General features: G+C 35.9%; 1 protein-coding gene across 2 annotated transcripts; it reads left to right on the forward strand.

The window, feature by feature from the left end:
• The first annotated feature begins 605 nt into the window (after positions 1-605).
• Positions 606-15,439, forward strand: LOC145574366 (uncharacterized). 2 transcript variants are annotated; one of them, XM_081632136.1, is made up of 9 exons: positions 606-802; positions 1,962-3,683; positions 4,812-4,929; positions 5,025-5,340; positions 10,439-10,525; positions 10,623-10,722; positions 10,954-11,143; positions 13,426-13,472; positions 14,892-15,439. In XM_081632136.1, exons 1-9 carry the CDS (start codon positions 764-766, stop codon positions 15,147-15,149), a joined length of 2,877 nt encoding a protein of 958 aa, XP_081488262.1. In that variant the 5' UTR covers positions 606-763; the 3' UTR covers positions 15,150-15,439. The 2 variants fall into 2 exon arrangements, 1 of the variants encoding a protein (XP_081488262.1); XR_014098048.1 differs by lacking the exon at positions 14,892-15,439 and having other exon boundaries at positions 11,042-11,143; positions 13,426-13,474.
• The last annotated feature ends 832 nt before the right edge of the window (positions 15,440-16,271 follow it).

A 16,271-nucleotide genomic window follows, 5' to 3' on the forward strand; every position in this document is an offset into this window, starting at 1 on the left:
CACATGTTACTAACTTTAACTTGATTTTAAACTAAACACATTAAATAGGAGTACTAGATGTCTTATAAATTAAAGTCATAGGTCAAAATCACATAAATACTAGTATTAAACTTTCATACATCAACCACCATACGACGTGTGCATATAGAGCTAGTCAGTAGAGCAATACAAAATTTAATCTTATATAGGTCAAAGCACAAAAAAAATACACCTCAAAGTGAAAGGATATGCAAATATAATGCACCAAAAAAAAAAAAAAAACAAAAACTAGTCCTCAGATGCATATTATACTTTGGAGTGCACAATGTAATACGGAAATACTTTATTTCACTTGTTTGGAACTGTATTTATACCAAAAATCAACATAGCCACATATACAATCAATCTTGCAAATCTTTCATGTTTTTTTTTTTTTTTTTCATTCATTACACGAACAAACATTAAAGTGTAGACACTAGACAACAAATAAAGCAACCTACCAAAAAGTGGATATGACCCCAAATAAAACACAAATTTATTCAATTTAAAATTCTTGGAAAACATAAAGAGCGCAAAAATAGAAATTAAAAGGGCCAAAAATTACTTGTATTTAAAACGAAAAAAAAAGTACAAAATTCAAGCACACGTCATTCATACGTTCGTTAACAGAAGCCCTAACGTACTAAATTTTCCAGAACTTCACTCAATATTTTAATTTCCCAAAATCTCAAATTTCGAATTTCCCCCAATTTTTCGAGTTCGTCACCTAATTTTCTCTCTCCAGATGAATGCGCGGAAATTGCTGTTGCGCCAGAAAGTTGAGGTTAGTGTTTGATGTACTCGAGTTTCCGATTTCGCAATCTTCGTTTTGATATATATATATATATATATATATATATATATATATATATATATATATATATTTTAAATTATGTGATTTGAATCTGTTAACATTGCCAGTCGATCGATTTGAGTGATGAAACAATGCCGTATTTTCTTAGATTTTTTTGAAATTTTTTAGTTTGAATTTGTTTTGGAATTGGTTAATTGATTGAAATTGGTAGTATATTTTCGCTCGGTGGTAGTCGAAGTTATGTTATATGTTGATTCAATTTAGGGTTTTAGTGTAGATTAGTGTCGAATCGAGCAATTAATTTCCGTTAAAGGGTTTATGTATAGAAGAGGAAAAAAATTTAGGTTTGCTGTGCATTATTCAAAGCAATTTCGTGTATAAATTTCAATTTGGGACACGAAATCTTGATAAATGTTGCGATTGTTGTTATGTTGGTAACAAATTTTGTAAGCGAAACTGTGAAAGTAAAGATTGGAGGAGGGGGGGGGGGGGGTGGGGCTAGATTGTTAGGGTAACTGATTGGCGAACATTTCACTTCCACAGTTTGATATAGTGAGTTAGGGTAGTAAAGTAAGGATGTGTTTGTTGATTGATGACAGTTTTTTAGTAGGCGGGGAATAGTACAATCATCTTACGAAAGATATAAAGGAAATGTTTCCTTTGTTCATTGTGGGTTTAGGGGCCAAAGTTTATACCTATCCCCTCATATTTCGTTGCTGCTTATTCAATTGTCATATGGATGAATGGAGTATATGTCAATGTCCAGTAAGTCCAGTTTAACAGTATGTGAATGATTTCATGTTTTGTACTTCCACTGTTGATTTGGATGAAACTTTTATGCCTTCCCTTTTCTGCATGTCTTCACATTTATATTTGCAGTTTTCTGATAATCAGTAATTTATAGCACTCTATGGTTTTTTGTTGTATATCTATTTTTTTTTTAACTCTTCTATCTTTTCTATGTGATGGGAATTATTTTTTGAGTCTTTGATTTTAGTTATGCTTTGAAATTCAGATAATAATTTAGTTGTTGGTGGATATATCATAATTTCCAGTAGATTGAATTAGAAATGCACGTCTAAGAGCTGTAACTGATGATTTGAAATGTTTATTTTCTTGTGGTTGTTAGGTGCGGCAACTTGAGGAAGGTTTGGGGGGGTCATGGCACCCTGGAGTAGTTGTTGGTGTCTTAGACTCATGTCGCAAGGTTGAATATGATGAATTGCTGTGCGAATCAGGAAGTTCCAAGCTCTTAGAGTCAATACCTGTCACCGGGGCAATTGAGGGTCTTTACCAGCGTCCTTGTGTCAAATTTAATTACCGTGGTCGTATAAGACCCATACCTCCTCTTCCAAGAATTATGAGTGCTTCAGATGCAAAGTTAACTTTTGGAGTCTGTGTTGATGTTATGTTTAAGGAAGCATGGTGGGAGGGAGTGATTTTTGATTGTGATGAGGGTGCTAAGGAGCGGCGTGTTTATTTCCCTGATGAAGGTGATGAACGTGCATTCAAATTGACTGATTTGCGTGTCACTTCTGATTGGGATGAATTTACTGGTCAATGGAGAGAAAGGGGTGTTTGGAAGTTGGTGGATCTAGTCAAGGAGCACAAAATAGACAAACATGTATTCCATTTTGTTAGGCGTGTTTGGTCCCGCTTGAAAGTAAATTATGGTTTTCAGAAGATGATATCAGAGTGGACATGTGGTGCATATTGTGTGTGGAAAGAATACTTTATGGAAGTTATCTATAACATGACTACTAAACCAGGAAGAAAGGTTTCTTTTCCTACTAATACTCAGATACACGCAGTGAAGAAAAGAAAAGGCAGAACCAAGAGGTCTCGTGTGAGCTTTGTAGATGCTTCTGTCCTAACTAGGTCAATGCAGAAACGAAAGGATAAAGAACTTAGTCTTAGGGTAAGAACAAGGCGTATGTGTCTGAGTGAAGCGGAGGATTCCTTGATTGCTGTTGCAGACAATAGAGGCTATATGACTGATGGTGACTGCATGCGAAGTCAACCGGCAACTGCTGATGCTTCCTTAAATATTGAGGTTTCAAAGGCTAGTGACAATAGTGAGACTGAACAGGTTCCTAGTCAGATCTGTAGTCTGGCAAATGCCAGAGTTCTAAAAAAAGGAGTTCATCTCATGAGGACCTCTCAAAATGATGGTGCTCCCTCTGTAAATCTTAGCATGTCTGAAAAGAATTTAAATATAAATATGTCTCCAAATGTTTGTTTTAGAAAGAAATGGCAGTTGGCTGAAGACAAATTGACACCTAGGAAACTGATGCCTTCCCCACTACGTGGTAATAAATTAGGACGACACAAAAGCTGTGACTCCAGATTAACAAGGCATGTGCTTGATTCAGTGCCCTTACAGTTTCAAGATAATAATCCCGTTTACAATAGGAGAGAAGTGATGTTATTAAAGCAAAAGAAGGTTGGCATTAGTACGAGATATTCCGTTCATAGAAAAGAGAGACGGATCAGAATTTCTAGACGCAGCATTGGGAAGAAAAGAAGTCCCAAGAGGATCAAAAAATTATATCCAAGGAAGACTCAGGAGGCTAGCGTTATATCTAAACCCACATTGCAGAAGGAACTGGAGGTATCAAAATATAAACAAAAAGAAGCCAGTCTATTGGGCAGTGGTTGCAAAGGGATTCAACCTGTCACAACTTCTTGTCAAGAGTCTGAACATCAAGAAACTTTAGATAGTCCTCGTAAGCAGAAGGTTAGGAAGGGTAGATGCCATGACTCAGTTTGCTTAATCTGTCAGCATGGAGGCGAATTACTTCATTGTGATCATTGCTTGTCTTCGTACCATTTGACCTGCATTGACCTTCAGGTGAAGCTTCCATTTTTTGAATTATGTACCTAATTAAAGAACGACTTCAGCAATCAGCCGTTTATTCTGTTTGATTCATGTCCTCCTACTATCTATGTGTCTTTTGTGGTTTGGGTTGGCGCAAAAGATAACTTGTTTTACTTTTATCCTATTTATTTATGTAAAATCATTTTCTTAATGTGGTGCAAAATTAAATTAGGATGCAAAAGTGGATACAGTTTTACAAATATTAAAGTGTTCCAGACTTCACTATATAAGCTAGGTTCCTAGGTTTAAGCATGTCTTCTTTAGTTACTTTAATATTATGACGAGGTGTAGTCTTATGCCAATTAGCCAATTGATAACCTGAAGTTGTAGGTATAGAAAAACATTACATTGAAAAACTGGTATGCAGCGGTAATACTAGAGCTTCAATGATTCCAATTGCTTCTTTAATTATCCCTGTTTTCCTTAGTAATTTATGGCTTTCCAAATAAGAAGCTTGGAAGTCAGCAGCAGGAAAAAACTCCTATTCTATTTTTGGTCCATAGTAAAGGATTGTAAAGTAGAGGATTAGTAGCTAAATGTTTTTTACACTCTAGAACAGCCTGTATACCTGTCAAGGTACTCTTAGCTTCTGAGTTGAGTGTCTTCTTTTTTTCAAAGGCCTTCTTCATTCATCCAACCTTGGGCTGATACTCTGATAGCATGCTTTTGGTGGAATTTACCTGACAGCTTCTCTCTCTCTCTCTCTCTTAATTTTTATAATAATAATTTCTTTTACATCAATCATTTTGTATTTTCAGTCGTATAGAATAAGCAAGTTAGGAGTTTGACTTGATGAGGTTGTCTAAATCAAAAGTACCAATAAATGTGTTATCAGTACTAATGTTCTGTGTAAGAGTCATGACCACTTTTAGGTATTTTTATTTTTCTACTCTGGCAGAGGACTGGTAGTAGTTGTATTTTCTTGCTTGATACAATTCCCTAGATCTGACTATATGGTTAATAAGTGATATTACAGGTGACCTTCTATGCTTTCCTGTTGTTTTGATTCTGAAGTTCTGAACTGCTTTAGCTGAGTACAAGATTTGAACTCAATGCATCAAGAATTTAACTTACAGATACATTTTATTGTGGCCATTTCAGGAAATTCCTGACGGAGAATCATTTTGCCCATCTTGTCAATGTGGCTTATGTGGCTTGGAACATTCTGCCAATGGGGATCAACTATTTACTCAAGTGTGTTACCAATGCAGCCGCCAATGTTTGTTTCTGCCTTCGAATCAATGTCTCAGTCATCCATATTGTTGTATAGCTTAACTTTCCGTTCCTTAACCATAGTTTATGTTTGCTTTGTAGATCACGTGGCTTGCCTTAACAAAGCAGGAGCATCAGTCTCTGATGACTCATTCCTTGACAAATTCTGTAGCAGAAGCTGTTTTGAGATATGTGCTCGTCTTCATGAACTCTTGCAAATTTCAAATCCAACAACGATGGAAGGCTTAACCTGGACTATTACAAGATCTAGAAGAAATGATTGTAACGTACACAATGAACGAGTTCATCCTATCGTTCCGGTGTCTCAAGCTCTAAATGTTTTTCATGAGTGCTTCGAACCTATACTTGAGCCCCACACTGGGAGGGATCTAGTTGCTGATATTGTTTACAATTCTGGGTGAGACTCCTTTATTCCTTTTTTCCCTTTAGTAGCTGTGTTATCCAGTTTTAATATTTTCACGCTGCTAGGATTTTCTATTTTAATTGTTAATTGGAATTATATGTTGAGTCTGCTAGGAAACTTAGGATACTTTCTTTTCTGTTTGCTTTGACATTTAAGGCTTTTGGCACGTTGGGTTTTAGATGAATCTCTTAAGGTGTTTTGCTTCTAGCTGGCTTTAGTGAAATGGCACAACATCTTCATTATTTCATGCATGGTCCATGAACTTTATGCCTGATAGTTTTTTTATTCCTTCCTTCCTACCTCTTATACCCCCTCTTGCAGTCTTGCCCCTATTTACTAGACACACTTTGACTTTTAGCTTTACTTTGACCATCTTTTTACTTAAAAAAAATGTTAGTATGTAAGGTGTTGGATTTGTATTTATGTATACTGTCAAAAAATATACTTCCTCCGTTCTTTTAATATTGCACCACTTACCTTTTAAGGAAATTTCACAAATATTGCACCATTTTTATTTTAGGACAAAAAATATCTATGTTCACTCTGCAAATACCCAACATACCCTTACTTTTTTCGCACTTATTATATAGTCTATGTTACATCACATGGATACTTTTGTATTTTTACCTTTCTCTCTCTTCATTTTTCCCACTACCAAAATAATTGTACCAAACTTGTATGGTGCAATAATAAAAAAAGAGGAAGTATATATTTTAAACTTGTTATCAAATAGATAATTAAAAAAACCAAGGTCAAAGTTGTGCAAAAACTTTAAGTATGTCCACTGTCAAGTTTATAAGGACGGAGGGAGTACATAAGTTCCTACATAAACCTTCCCTATTTGTAATTACTTACATTTAATTAAAAAATTGATTGCCTGCAAGCAGTATTAGATAGTGAAAATTTTAACATTGTAAGCACAGTTGCTATTGGTTTGTCATGGTCACTAAATAGCATTTATGGTTAATCTGAAGAGTGAAGACATTGAAGGGCCATTTTCCTGTGGGAGGATCAGGATATTTTTCCATGTATATTGCTGTATCATGACGAGTATATACTATTCTGTTTATTAGTTTCCTATTTGGACCTTGATGAAGAGCTGTAGAACAGTTGCTAAAGAATATGGAGGACTTTTTCCTAAGTCCATGATATATTTTTTAAAAACCAAATATTTCTAGACATTTATGCAATTATGCTCCCTCTTCTTTTTGACATTCTTATTAAAAATCTTGCAACTATTCACAATTTTATGAAATTCTTTAAATTAGTCCCAATATATAAGTAGAATTATGTGAGGTCTTGTTTAATTTGTCTTAATGATTTTTTTTAGAATAATAATAATGTTTGCTTGTACATAATTAGATGTATTAATGGTCAAAGATATGCAATGGCAAACGTGCATAGTCAAATTATGATCATAAAAAAGAAACAAAGGGATTATTTGATAAATGATAAAGAAATATACGAGATAGACACCAGGGTGTTGTCACCCAAATACAAAAAGAGGTACAAGGAAAAAGAACCGTCATAGCAATTTAACTAGAAAATTGTGACATGAGAATCGCCTAAAACCTAATGCTTGACTCCAGCCAGAAGCCTAGAAGTAGGAACCAAAAATCTTGATGATGGGAAGCTATATCCACAAAAATCCATTGGTGTCTTTCCTTTTAATTGTGTGTCTGTCTGAAATTAAAAGAGTACTTTAGCTTTCTTTCTGTTGGTTCTTCTCAATGGGGGTATTTTGAGAGCCTTTTTTTTTTGTTTTTTTTTTTTTTTTGAGTGTGGCTGGGCCATTATTTTCCTTGTTGTAAGATTACTCCTTGTCCTTTGTAATTAAACTCGTTTTCATTCTTGTCAATTGAAATTTCCATTATTTAACACTTGAAATCATATACCAAGATACTAGATAATCGATCTTCCTAATGCAACTTGCTGGACATTGATTACGAATGCAGATACTGAATAGTCTGGCTTCATTTTACCTGTTCATCCAGAGCTCAAACTGTCTACTGATGACAATCTGTACAAAGTTGATCTCATCTTTTTTCTCATGATGGATGTGTTATTAATCTCTGTTACCAAAAAATGCTAAGAACTGCTCATATTTTGTTTAATCCTCATGTCTTGAATAGTTAAATCTATGTTTTGCACGACAGAAAAGAAAAAGTCACGCCCCATAAAGAACGCGCCCCACCACGCGCGTTTTTTGGGAATCCCAAAACCACCAAAACGAGCCCCTGTTTTCATATACTAGTCTTCCCCAACCGCAGAATCTGACGGGTCGTCAAGCCCCACCAAGGTACCAACCACTATCTCGCCGCACCCAGCTTTTCCCTCTATGTTTCGTGGATGATTCTCATGGTGGTGCTGCACCGACCACTACCTTGCTGCTTCCCCCCAGTAGCTGCGACCTTTACTTTTTACTGCCCTAAGCGGTAGATCGTGGTAGTCTCTTTCTAGTCCTTTCGCCGGTGGAGGTTTTCCCCTTTCGGGATTGCTTGAGTTGTCCTTGTTCTACTGGTTTCTTAGTTTCTTCTAACAAAAAAAAAAAAAAAAAAATCTTAAAGAAGGATACTTTTCCTCCTCCTACTATGCTTTGCCTCTTCTTGTGTTTTTTTTAAAGTCTTGACTTTTGGTGTATTATGGATTGTCAGCCTTTACTCAATGGCTTAATGCCTTTATGTTTACTCACTTGAATGTCGAATATGATGGAAGTATTGTGAACTTTGCTACTAATAACTAGAGGTGTCAATTCGGATGATCGGATTGGGTTTGAGGAGGTCGGATCGGGTCAGGTCAATTTTTAAAGTTGAGTCATACTAAATTATTATGTAAACGCAAGTCCAAATCTGAATTGGATATATTTTGGATCGGTTTCTGATCGGGTCGGGCCGGGCGTGGTTTTGACACCGCTACTAATAACTGCCCTTGAAATATCTTTAATCAAGCCAATAGTTTAAAGGACGAGGGTGACTTGTGCTATAAACATTAAACATGGTGAGTTTATCTATGCTTGAGGGTTGAAATTTTGTGCTTTGGTTTACCTAGGAATGAGGAAGATTGTGCTTTTCTATGGAGTCTTGCTATTGCTTTGGAATTGAATCTCGCAGCTTGTGCCTTAAAGGCTCATGATTATGAACAAACTACAGAATTTTGCTCCTTAGTCATCGATTTTGATAGTAGCAATTGTAAAGCTCTTTACGGAAGGGCTTTAGCAGAAATCAAGCTTAACCAATTGAAAAAGGCTTATGAGGACCTTGGCAAGGTAGCTAGGTCGGAGCCTAATAATTAGGATATCCTGTGAACTGTAGAAAGTGAAGGGCCTAAGTTGTGAGGCAAGCAATACCCTTGGCAAGAGGGGTGCTGAAAATTTTGTCATGGGACTACAACAAAAAGCGGAAAAATCAGTGAGTCAATGGCGAGTCTAGTGTAAGGCCTTAGAAAAGTCTAGTGTAAGGCCTAGTTTCTCATAGCAATGACCACAGTAATCCTCTGATAGCAAGACAGAGGGTACAAAGCCCCATCCATACGCACAATGTGTATGCTCCTTTGGAAAATGAGGAAGTTGGTTCAAAGTGCCCCCTAAACGACCAAGAATCATGACAAGTCATGGATCTTGAAAAAATCCATTGTTTCTCTAATGGAATGAAAAGAAACAAGTTCCTTAAGACTTCCTCTTTGTCCTATTCGAATCTAAAGCACGGGAGGACTTTGAGTCTCTTCAGTGACTCTATGAATGAAGGACAGGCTACTCAAGATAGGCATTCAAAAATTTACAAGGATACGGATTCCAAAGGCTCAAATTCCTTGTCCATGCCTATTAAGAAGATGAGTCCAAGTAGGAGGAGACGCAACAAGAAGTTCAAAAAGAAAAAGGTCATGCCCCCTCCTAGTCTAGAAGTGGTCAATAATGTTGTTGGGTCTGGAAAATCCTACAATATTGTCGTTGAGAAGTTAGATGAGCCTATGTCTTTAGACCTAACTCATAATAGCGATGAAGGTTCATAGAATGGAAGTGAAGGTCCAGCGAGAGACTATTCTACCACTGACCTTGTTGAAGTGGAATCCGTTGGATCCAATGAAGATGACCCCATGACTTTTGAACCTGACTAGGTGCAGTCCATCCTAACACCCACTACCTTCAAGTTCTCCGTGACGAGGAAACATAGTAGGCCGCATGTGTCATGGGAGAAGATTAAGAAAGGTAATCTTTATTCCAGGTATTGTTTTTGCAGGTCCAAGAAGCGAAAAGGAACAAACGCTGATCATCTTATGGCTAGAATCCCCATATTTGTATCCCATAGCAAGTCATGAAAGTTGTACCCCCATTCTCCGATATAGTTCTTGTGTTAGTATGGTTAAGAGATCTAAACCCTTTCCTTGTTTTACTTGTAGTCTTGAGTCAGTTGGGAGCTAGCCTTCTTTTGGAAAACAGAAAAAAAAAAAAAAAAAAAATAGTTAAATCTTTTAACATGCACCTAATGTTTTTCTCTTACATAATTGTTTGGTAAGAGCTGTTAAAATAGTTTTCTATCAAGATTGATAACCAGTACCAGGACAACAAACATGGACTGACAGCAAGGTTCAAGGCTGTTGCATTTTAACTGTTTTTATCTGATGAATTTGCTTAAGCCAATCCATCACACTGATGATATAAATGAATTGCGCTGCATAAAAATATGAAACTCTCAACTTTTCTGGGTTTCTTTTGGTCTTCTTTTTCTTGTCATTGATGCACTTTCCCTGTGGGATCACATATTATCTATGAAGTTGGCTGTGCTATTCTGTCTCAGGTTTGTATAATATTGTTAAGGTAACTGCCTAATAGAACAGTATGTATAAATTGGCATGATAGTGTTTAAGGATATCACGTACATTGAGGATATTGTTTTATGGTTAGCAGGACCCAATAGTATTATCAGTGGTGGGTGATGGCACTATGACACAATATTGCTAAACTGCATTGCTTAAATTGGGAAATTTAAGGTTGAGCATTTTGAAGTCTTGTGATTGGTCTGTTTAGTCAAAATGCAGACATCTCTTGATTCCTATGGACATATACTCACTTTTTGATGACTTTTCTTATTTATAGGTCAAAATTCAGGAGACTGGATTTCCATGGGTTTTATGTAATAGCTTTGGTTAATGGCAAGGAGCTTGTTTGTGTTGCTACTATCAGGTAACCGAGTTGGATTATTAAGTGTTTTTATGTTCTGAATATTTAATAAAATGACCGATCATTCATTTTGAATTCGGTACTTGTGTTTTGCTTTCAGAATTCATGGTCAGAAAGTGGCGGAGATGCCACTTGTAGCTACACCTTTCAAGTATCGTCGAAAGGGTATGTGCCGGCTTCTTGTGGAAGAGTTGGAGAAGGTAGTTTATATTAACAATATTGCTTTTCTTACTGCTACGGAGTAATTACATAATGTGTTAATGGTTAAATAATTACAGAGTACTTATTTGAGACATTTGGCTTTGGCTTGGAGTTTCTTTTTATTTTTATATTTTGGTGCTCTTGTTATTTTTTGTGTCAGTCAGTTAATTTTCTTTTACTTGTGAATTTATTAAGTGTTCAATGGCAAGTACCTTTCTCTTGTTTTGCAGATGCTTGTTGAAATGGGTGTTGAAAGATTGGTCTTGCCAGCTATAGCTCAGCTGAGTGATACCTGGGTTTCGTCATTTGGTTTTGCAGAGATGCCAGCACTTTTAAGGAGAGAATTGTTGGGGTATCCATTTGTTCTTTTTAAGGGAACTACTATGTTTCAGAAAATTCCCAGAAGAACGACTCCATTAGGTAAGTAGCTAGCTGAAAATAAAAGGCATAGCAAATAGCATATTGCATTAATGATTTAATGCAGTTGAAGTCTTCAGATGTTTTAACTTTGTCATTAGCTTTTCATTGCTATATTTGACACTTTATTTTCTACTAGCTTTAAACTCGTGCTATACACAAGGTAAATAATGAAGATTTAATTTTTTTTTTAAAAAATACTTGGTTGGATAGCCATATGATATGTGTATCTTACTTAGACCTGGCAGATGGGTCATTTCGGGTCAGCTAACATTCGGGTCGGGTCAATTTGGGTTTTGGGTCTGACTCGGGTCAAGTATCGGGTCGAGTTTGAGTCGGGTCAATATCGGGTCGGGTATGTTCGGGTCAATACTATTTTCGGGTCGAGTATGTTCAGGTCAAATTTTGGTCAAGTCATGATCGTGTTTTTCCATTTGTGGATCAAGCTCAAATCAATAATTTTATACTACCTCCGTTACATATTAGTTGCAACTTTTGCTAGCTAGGGGTGGTACACAATAGTTGCAACTTTCTATTTCTTTCTTTTTTTGGTAAATTTTTTCCTATAAAATTACTACTTTATCCTTACTTAAAAATTCATTATATCAATTACATAACATAATCTGATTAGATTAAACCATTTATCCAACATCATTAATTAAATGATCCCGACCAAATTTACTCATCAACCAACCTCATTCAGTGAACCTAACCAATTCATTGCTATTTTCAGATTTGGGGAAATTTCAAAACCCTTGTTCATCTGGGTTCATCTTCTTTCTCCATGAATTTCTCTCTCCTTCCTCGATCTAACCCAACAAATCCTCACACTTGTTCTGTGATGTAATCCATGAATTTGCTTGAAAAAAACCCATGAATTTGACCCACCAAACCCACAAATTTGCTGGAAAAACCCACCAAACCCAAAAATTTGTTGAAGAAGCCAAAGAATTTGCTGAATAAACCAACGAACCCCCACGAATTTTTGAAAAAACCCACGAAACCCACGAAATAACTTACGAAACCCACCTATTCCTTCAAAAACCGATGATCTCCTCTCAAAACCCTCAAATCTATGCTTAAATATGGTGAATTTTAAGCCACTAGTAGACACAATCTTTGGGGGTGAGTGACGGTGGTTGTTTTGGGTTGGTTTTGGCTGAGAGGGTGCGATTTCAAGGTGGTTTAAGTTGAGAGGGGGTAGTTTTAGAGAGGTTTGGGCTAGGAAAAGGTGGTTTTGTGGTCGTTTAGGTGGAGAGGGAGTGGTTTTACGGTTGTTCGGGTGTGTGTGGGTGGTTTCAGGGTGGTTCGAGTTGAGATGGGGTGATTTCACGGTGTGAGGTGGGTGGTTTCCGGGTGGCTGCTATTCAGCTACAGTGGTGGGCTCGGTGCTGTTGGTGGTGGTTACTCATTGATTAATTACCTTCATTTTCTCTCTCCTGCCTTAATTATCTATTCTTTAATTTATTAATCTACCATTATGAAATTTTGTCTTAAAATTCGTGTCGAGCTGAAAGTTGTAACTAATATGTAACGGAGGTAGTATTTTGTTAGTTACAATATGAACTATCAATTCAATTTATGAGCTTGGGTTAGAGCTGAGAAATGAACAAATGGAGTCATTTTTGGCATCAGATATTTTTAATTCAATTATAAGGTAATTTTAATTCGGGACGTTTTGGGCGTCGGGTCTGTTCGGGTCAAACACTTCGAATCAACTTTAGGTCGGGTACAATCGGGTCGGGTCAGTTCGGGTGTTGGGTCAACTCCATTTTCGGGTCGGGTATGGATCAGGTCATTCGGGTCGGGTCATCGGGTCTAGGTAATAATTGCTAGGTCTAATCTTACTTGGTATGAGTACTATATTTTTTCGGATTATGTGTAAAATCTTACTTGGTATGAGGACTATACATGTAAATTACTTGGTATGAGGACTATATTTTTTCGGATTATGTGTAAAATCGTGGTATGGGGACTATACATGTATCTTGGTATGAAGACTATATTTTTTGGGATTATGTGTAAAATCTTAGGCTTAATTTTCAAATGATAAGCCCTATATTAATTTACTTGCTATGATAAATTTATATTTATCTGTTATCTTCATTGCAAAACTCTAAAATATTAATTTACCAAACACTATATTTCCTAAGCTTGAAATTGACATGACAATCATATGCGGCACATCTTCCTATATTATATTCCAAGTTAGTTCAAATATATTACATGGATTTTTATCTTTCAGTTGAAATTGAGCTTGTCTTTGTTTGGTATGTACTGTGTAGATTCTTTGGAAGCAACAAGAAAGCTGGAAAGGACTGGACCCAGACAGGTTCTTCCTCAAACTCTGGAAATACATCTTTTTCTTGTGATAATTCTCTAGCTTTACTTATCTATTTCTCATGATTATCATGTGATGATATAACTAGCTATTCGTTAAAGCAAAACAGGAATTATGTCCCCTCTTCCCCCCCACCCCCCCCCCCCCACCCCCCCCTTCAAGCCCCAAGGGGCTCTGTTAATGAATTACATTTTTAGACTGCGAATCTTCATTTTTTTTTTTTGGCTAATCTTCACCATAATAGCAAAATGTTGTAAGAAACAATCCTCTTAATAATTTTTTGGGAGACCAAGGTGACTTGTTTTAATTTTAGGAGTAATTATTTAAATATTTTGATATTAATTTGTTTTATTAGAGTTGATCTACCTCTCTTGATATATTAATGGCATGACTGCCCCGTCCACATCACTTTAAGTGTATCAAGAACTTAGGTTCCTCCAACAAAAATGTTCTTTAGCTTGAGATGGGGTTTAGAACTTGAATTTTATTCAAAATTATGTAGCTTAGATCTAAAATATTTCATTTCACTTGTACTTTGACATTTTTTTTAAGACTTCAATTTAGAAGCCATGTCTCAAACACACCTTCTAAGGAGAACACTGCTGTTACTGTTTTGAATGAAAGCATTTTGAATTTAGTTGTATCCTTCTCTGGATAAGGTATTTCAGCTGTATTAAACTTCAGTTTTGCGTAAATGAAGATATGTTATTAGCACTGCACCAGTCGATGTAGATGTAAATCAAGAAGCACAAGATGTCCTCAGCTAGTCAGCTCCTTCTGAAAAGACAGAAATTTAGAGCTACAAGTTAGCCCAATCCTTTGTATTTCTCTGATAGAGTAATTTTGGAAAGCCTTGGCTGCCTAAGCAGAAATTAATTTCTACCTTTATGGTTTTCTTATAGAGAAATAAATGAGAGAGAGAGAGAGAGAGAGAGAGAGAGAGGGGGGGGGGGGGGGGGGATGGAGGAAAGTTAGAACGGTAAGGCATGTGGTGGAATGTGACATTTACATTCTTTTTTAATGAAAAAGCAGTCACCCTTTTGGGAGTTTCACTTGCTGATTGGCTGCGAAGCCCAATATTTGTAAAGAAGGGATCAACACCACCAGTATTATTTTCTCCTTTAGAAACCAAACAGATGCCGAATATGTCAAGGAGGGGGAGTGATGCAAGTGCTGGTATTTTCAACTCAGCAAAATACTCTCTCCTTAAGACACCCAAAATTTCCAATTACCCCCTCCCCTTTTTTGTAGGGATCTCTCTTTGTTATTCTGTATATGTTGTTGGACTGAGATACCTGTTTTAATCATCTCTTATCTAGAATTTTGTCCATCTCTTTAGCCCCATGGCAAATAAACTTCTTCATGTTCTTGCATGGCCTTAAAATGTATTCTTTTCCTTTCTTGCTGCAGGAATTTCACCCAAAAGATAGGTTCAATATACAGTACAAGAGAAGAGGGAAACCTGAAGCTTCTGGAAAAGAAACAGAAATGGATGTATCAGACAAGAACCAGACCACATTCAAGTGTGTGTACAAGCGGCGGAGGGTTCAAGCAAGCAAAAACTGTAAGACAGTGATGGATGGATCAGATAAGAACCAATCCACATACAAGTGCGTGTACAAGCGGCAAAGGATTCAGGCTAGCAGAGATTCTATTGTTAGCCAATAGTTGGCACCCTAGCTAATATTGTACATTAGTTAAGGCATTAATCCTCATGCAAGCTAGCCTTTGTCCTTCAACTTTTTAGAAGAAGGCGAGGGGGATAATCGAGAGAGAGTATGCGTTAGGCATCATTAATTTTTGGCCAAGTAGACCCAGATTAATTAACCATAGCTCTGAAACTAATCTCACTAAGAAGGTTGGTGGGAGATGATTTTCACAATGTAAGTATGTAACCCTAATTTGAAACACTTCATGTAAAGCAAAAAATAAATCCTAACCAAGTTACATTCATTTCATTGTTGCTCCGTGATTCTCATCCCTCAGTATCCTTTTGGTGTTAATGAAGGCTAGATATTGTCCTTTGTTTTTACACTTCATGACGACTAATCTTCATTAGCAGTCCTTTGTTTTTCTCCTTTTTTTTTTTTTTGAAGTTTGAAAGCTCTTTTTTAGTTCTAACACCTTATACCAAAAGAATACCTTATATTTTGCGGAAGATCACCCTTTTTATTTATTTTTTGGCACAAGTAAATAGAAAACACATGATTACTGTAGTCAATATAGGAGTATATGCAGTTTGCTATATAAATTTCAAGTGTAGTTATTTTATGCATATGTTTGAAAAAAATTATGAAAATTTAATATTTCGAAAATATATATTGGAGGATTGGTACAACAGTGTATGGGAGCCAAATATTGGTGAGACTATCAACGGGCTACATTGCATAATATTTCCCTAAAAAAAGTAATAAGTGAATATTATATATAAGTTTTATAATTTACTAAATTTCTATTTTGTTATGGATTTTTTGGTTTCACCAAAATTTTTGCACGCATGGATTTCATATTTCTCATTAGAACTTTTTGTGAAGATAAAGACTATTGAACGTCAAAATTCATTTCTTTATAAAATAACTAGATGAAACCCGTGCAATGCACGGTTTGTTTGAATTTTTTTTTTTTTTTTTAATTTATGTGCTAAAATTGGTTATATATCTAGATAAAATTCCTAATATCTAAAGATAATATTTTATATTTAATTAATTTAAATTTAAAAATCTCATTTGTCAATTTTGCTTACGTGGCATTTGAATTATTTAATTATAAAAGATTATAATAATCTCTTAT

This window comes from Chenopodium album, chromosome 13, assembly GCF_948465745.1.
Source record: "Chenopodium album chromosome 13, dcCheAlbu1.1, whole genome shotgun sequence".
NCBI lineage: Eukaryota > Viridiplantae > Streptophyta > Magnoliopsida > Caryophyllales > Amaranthaceae > Chenopodium > Chenopodium album.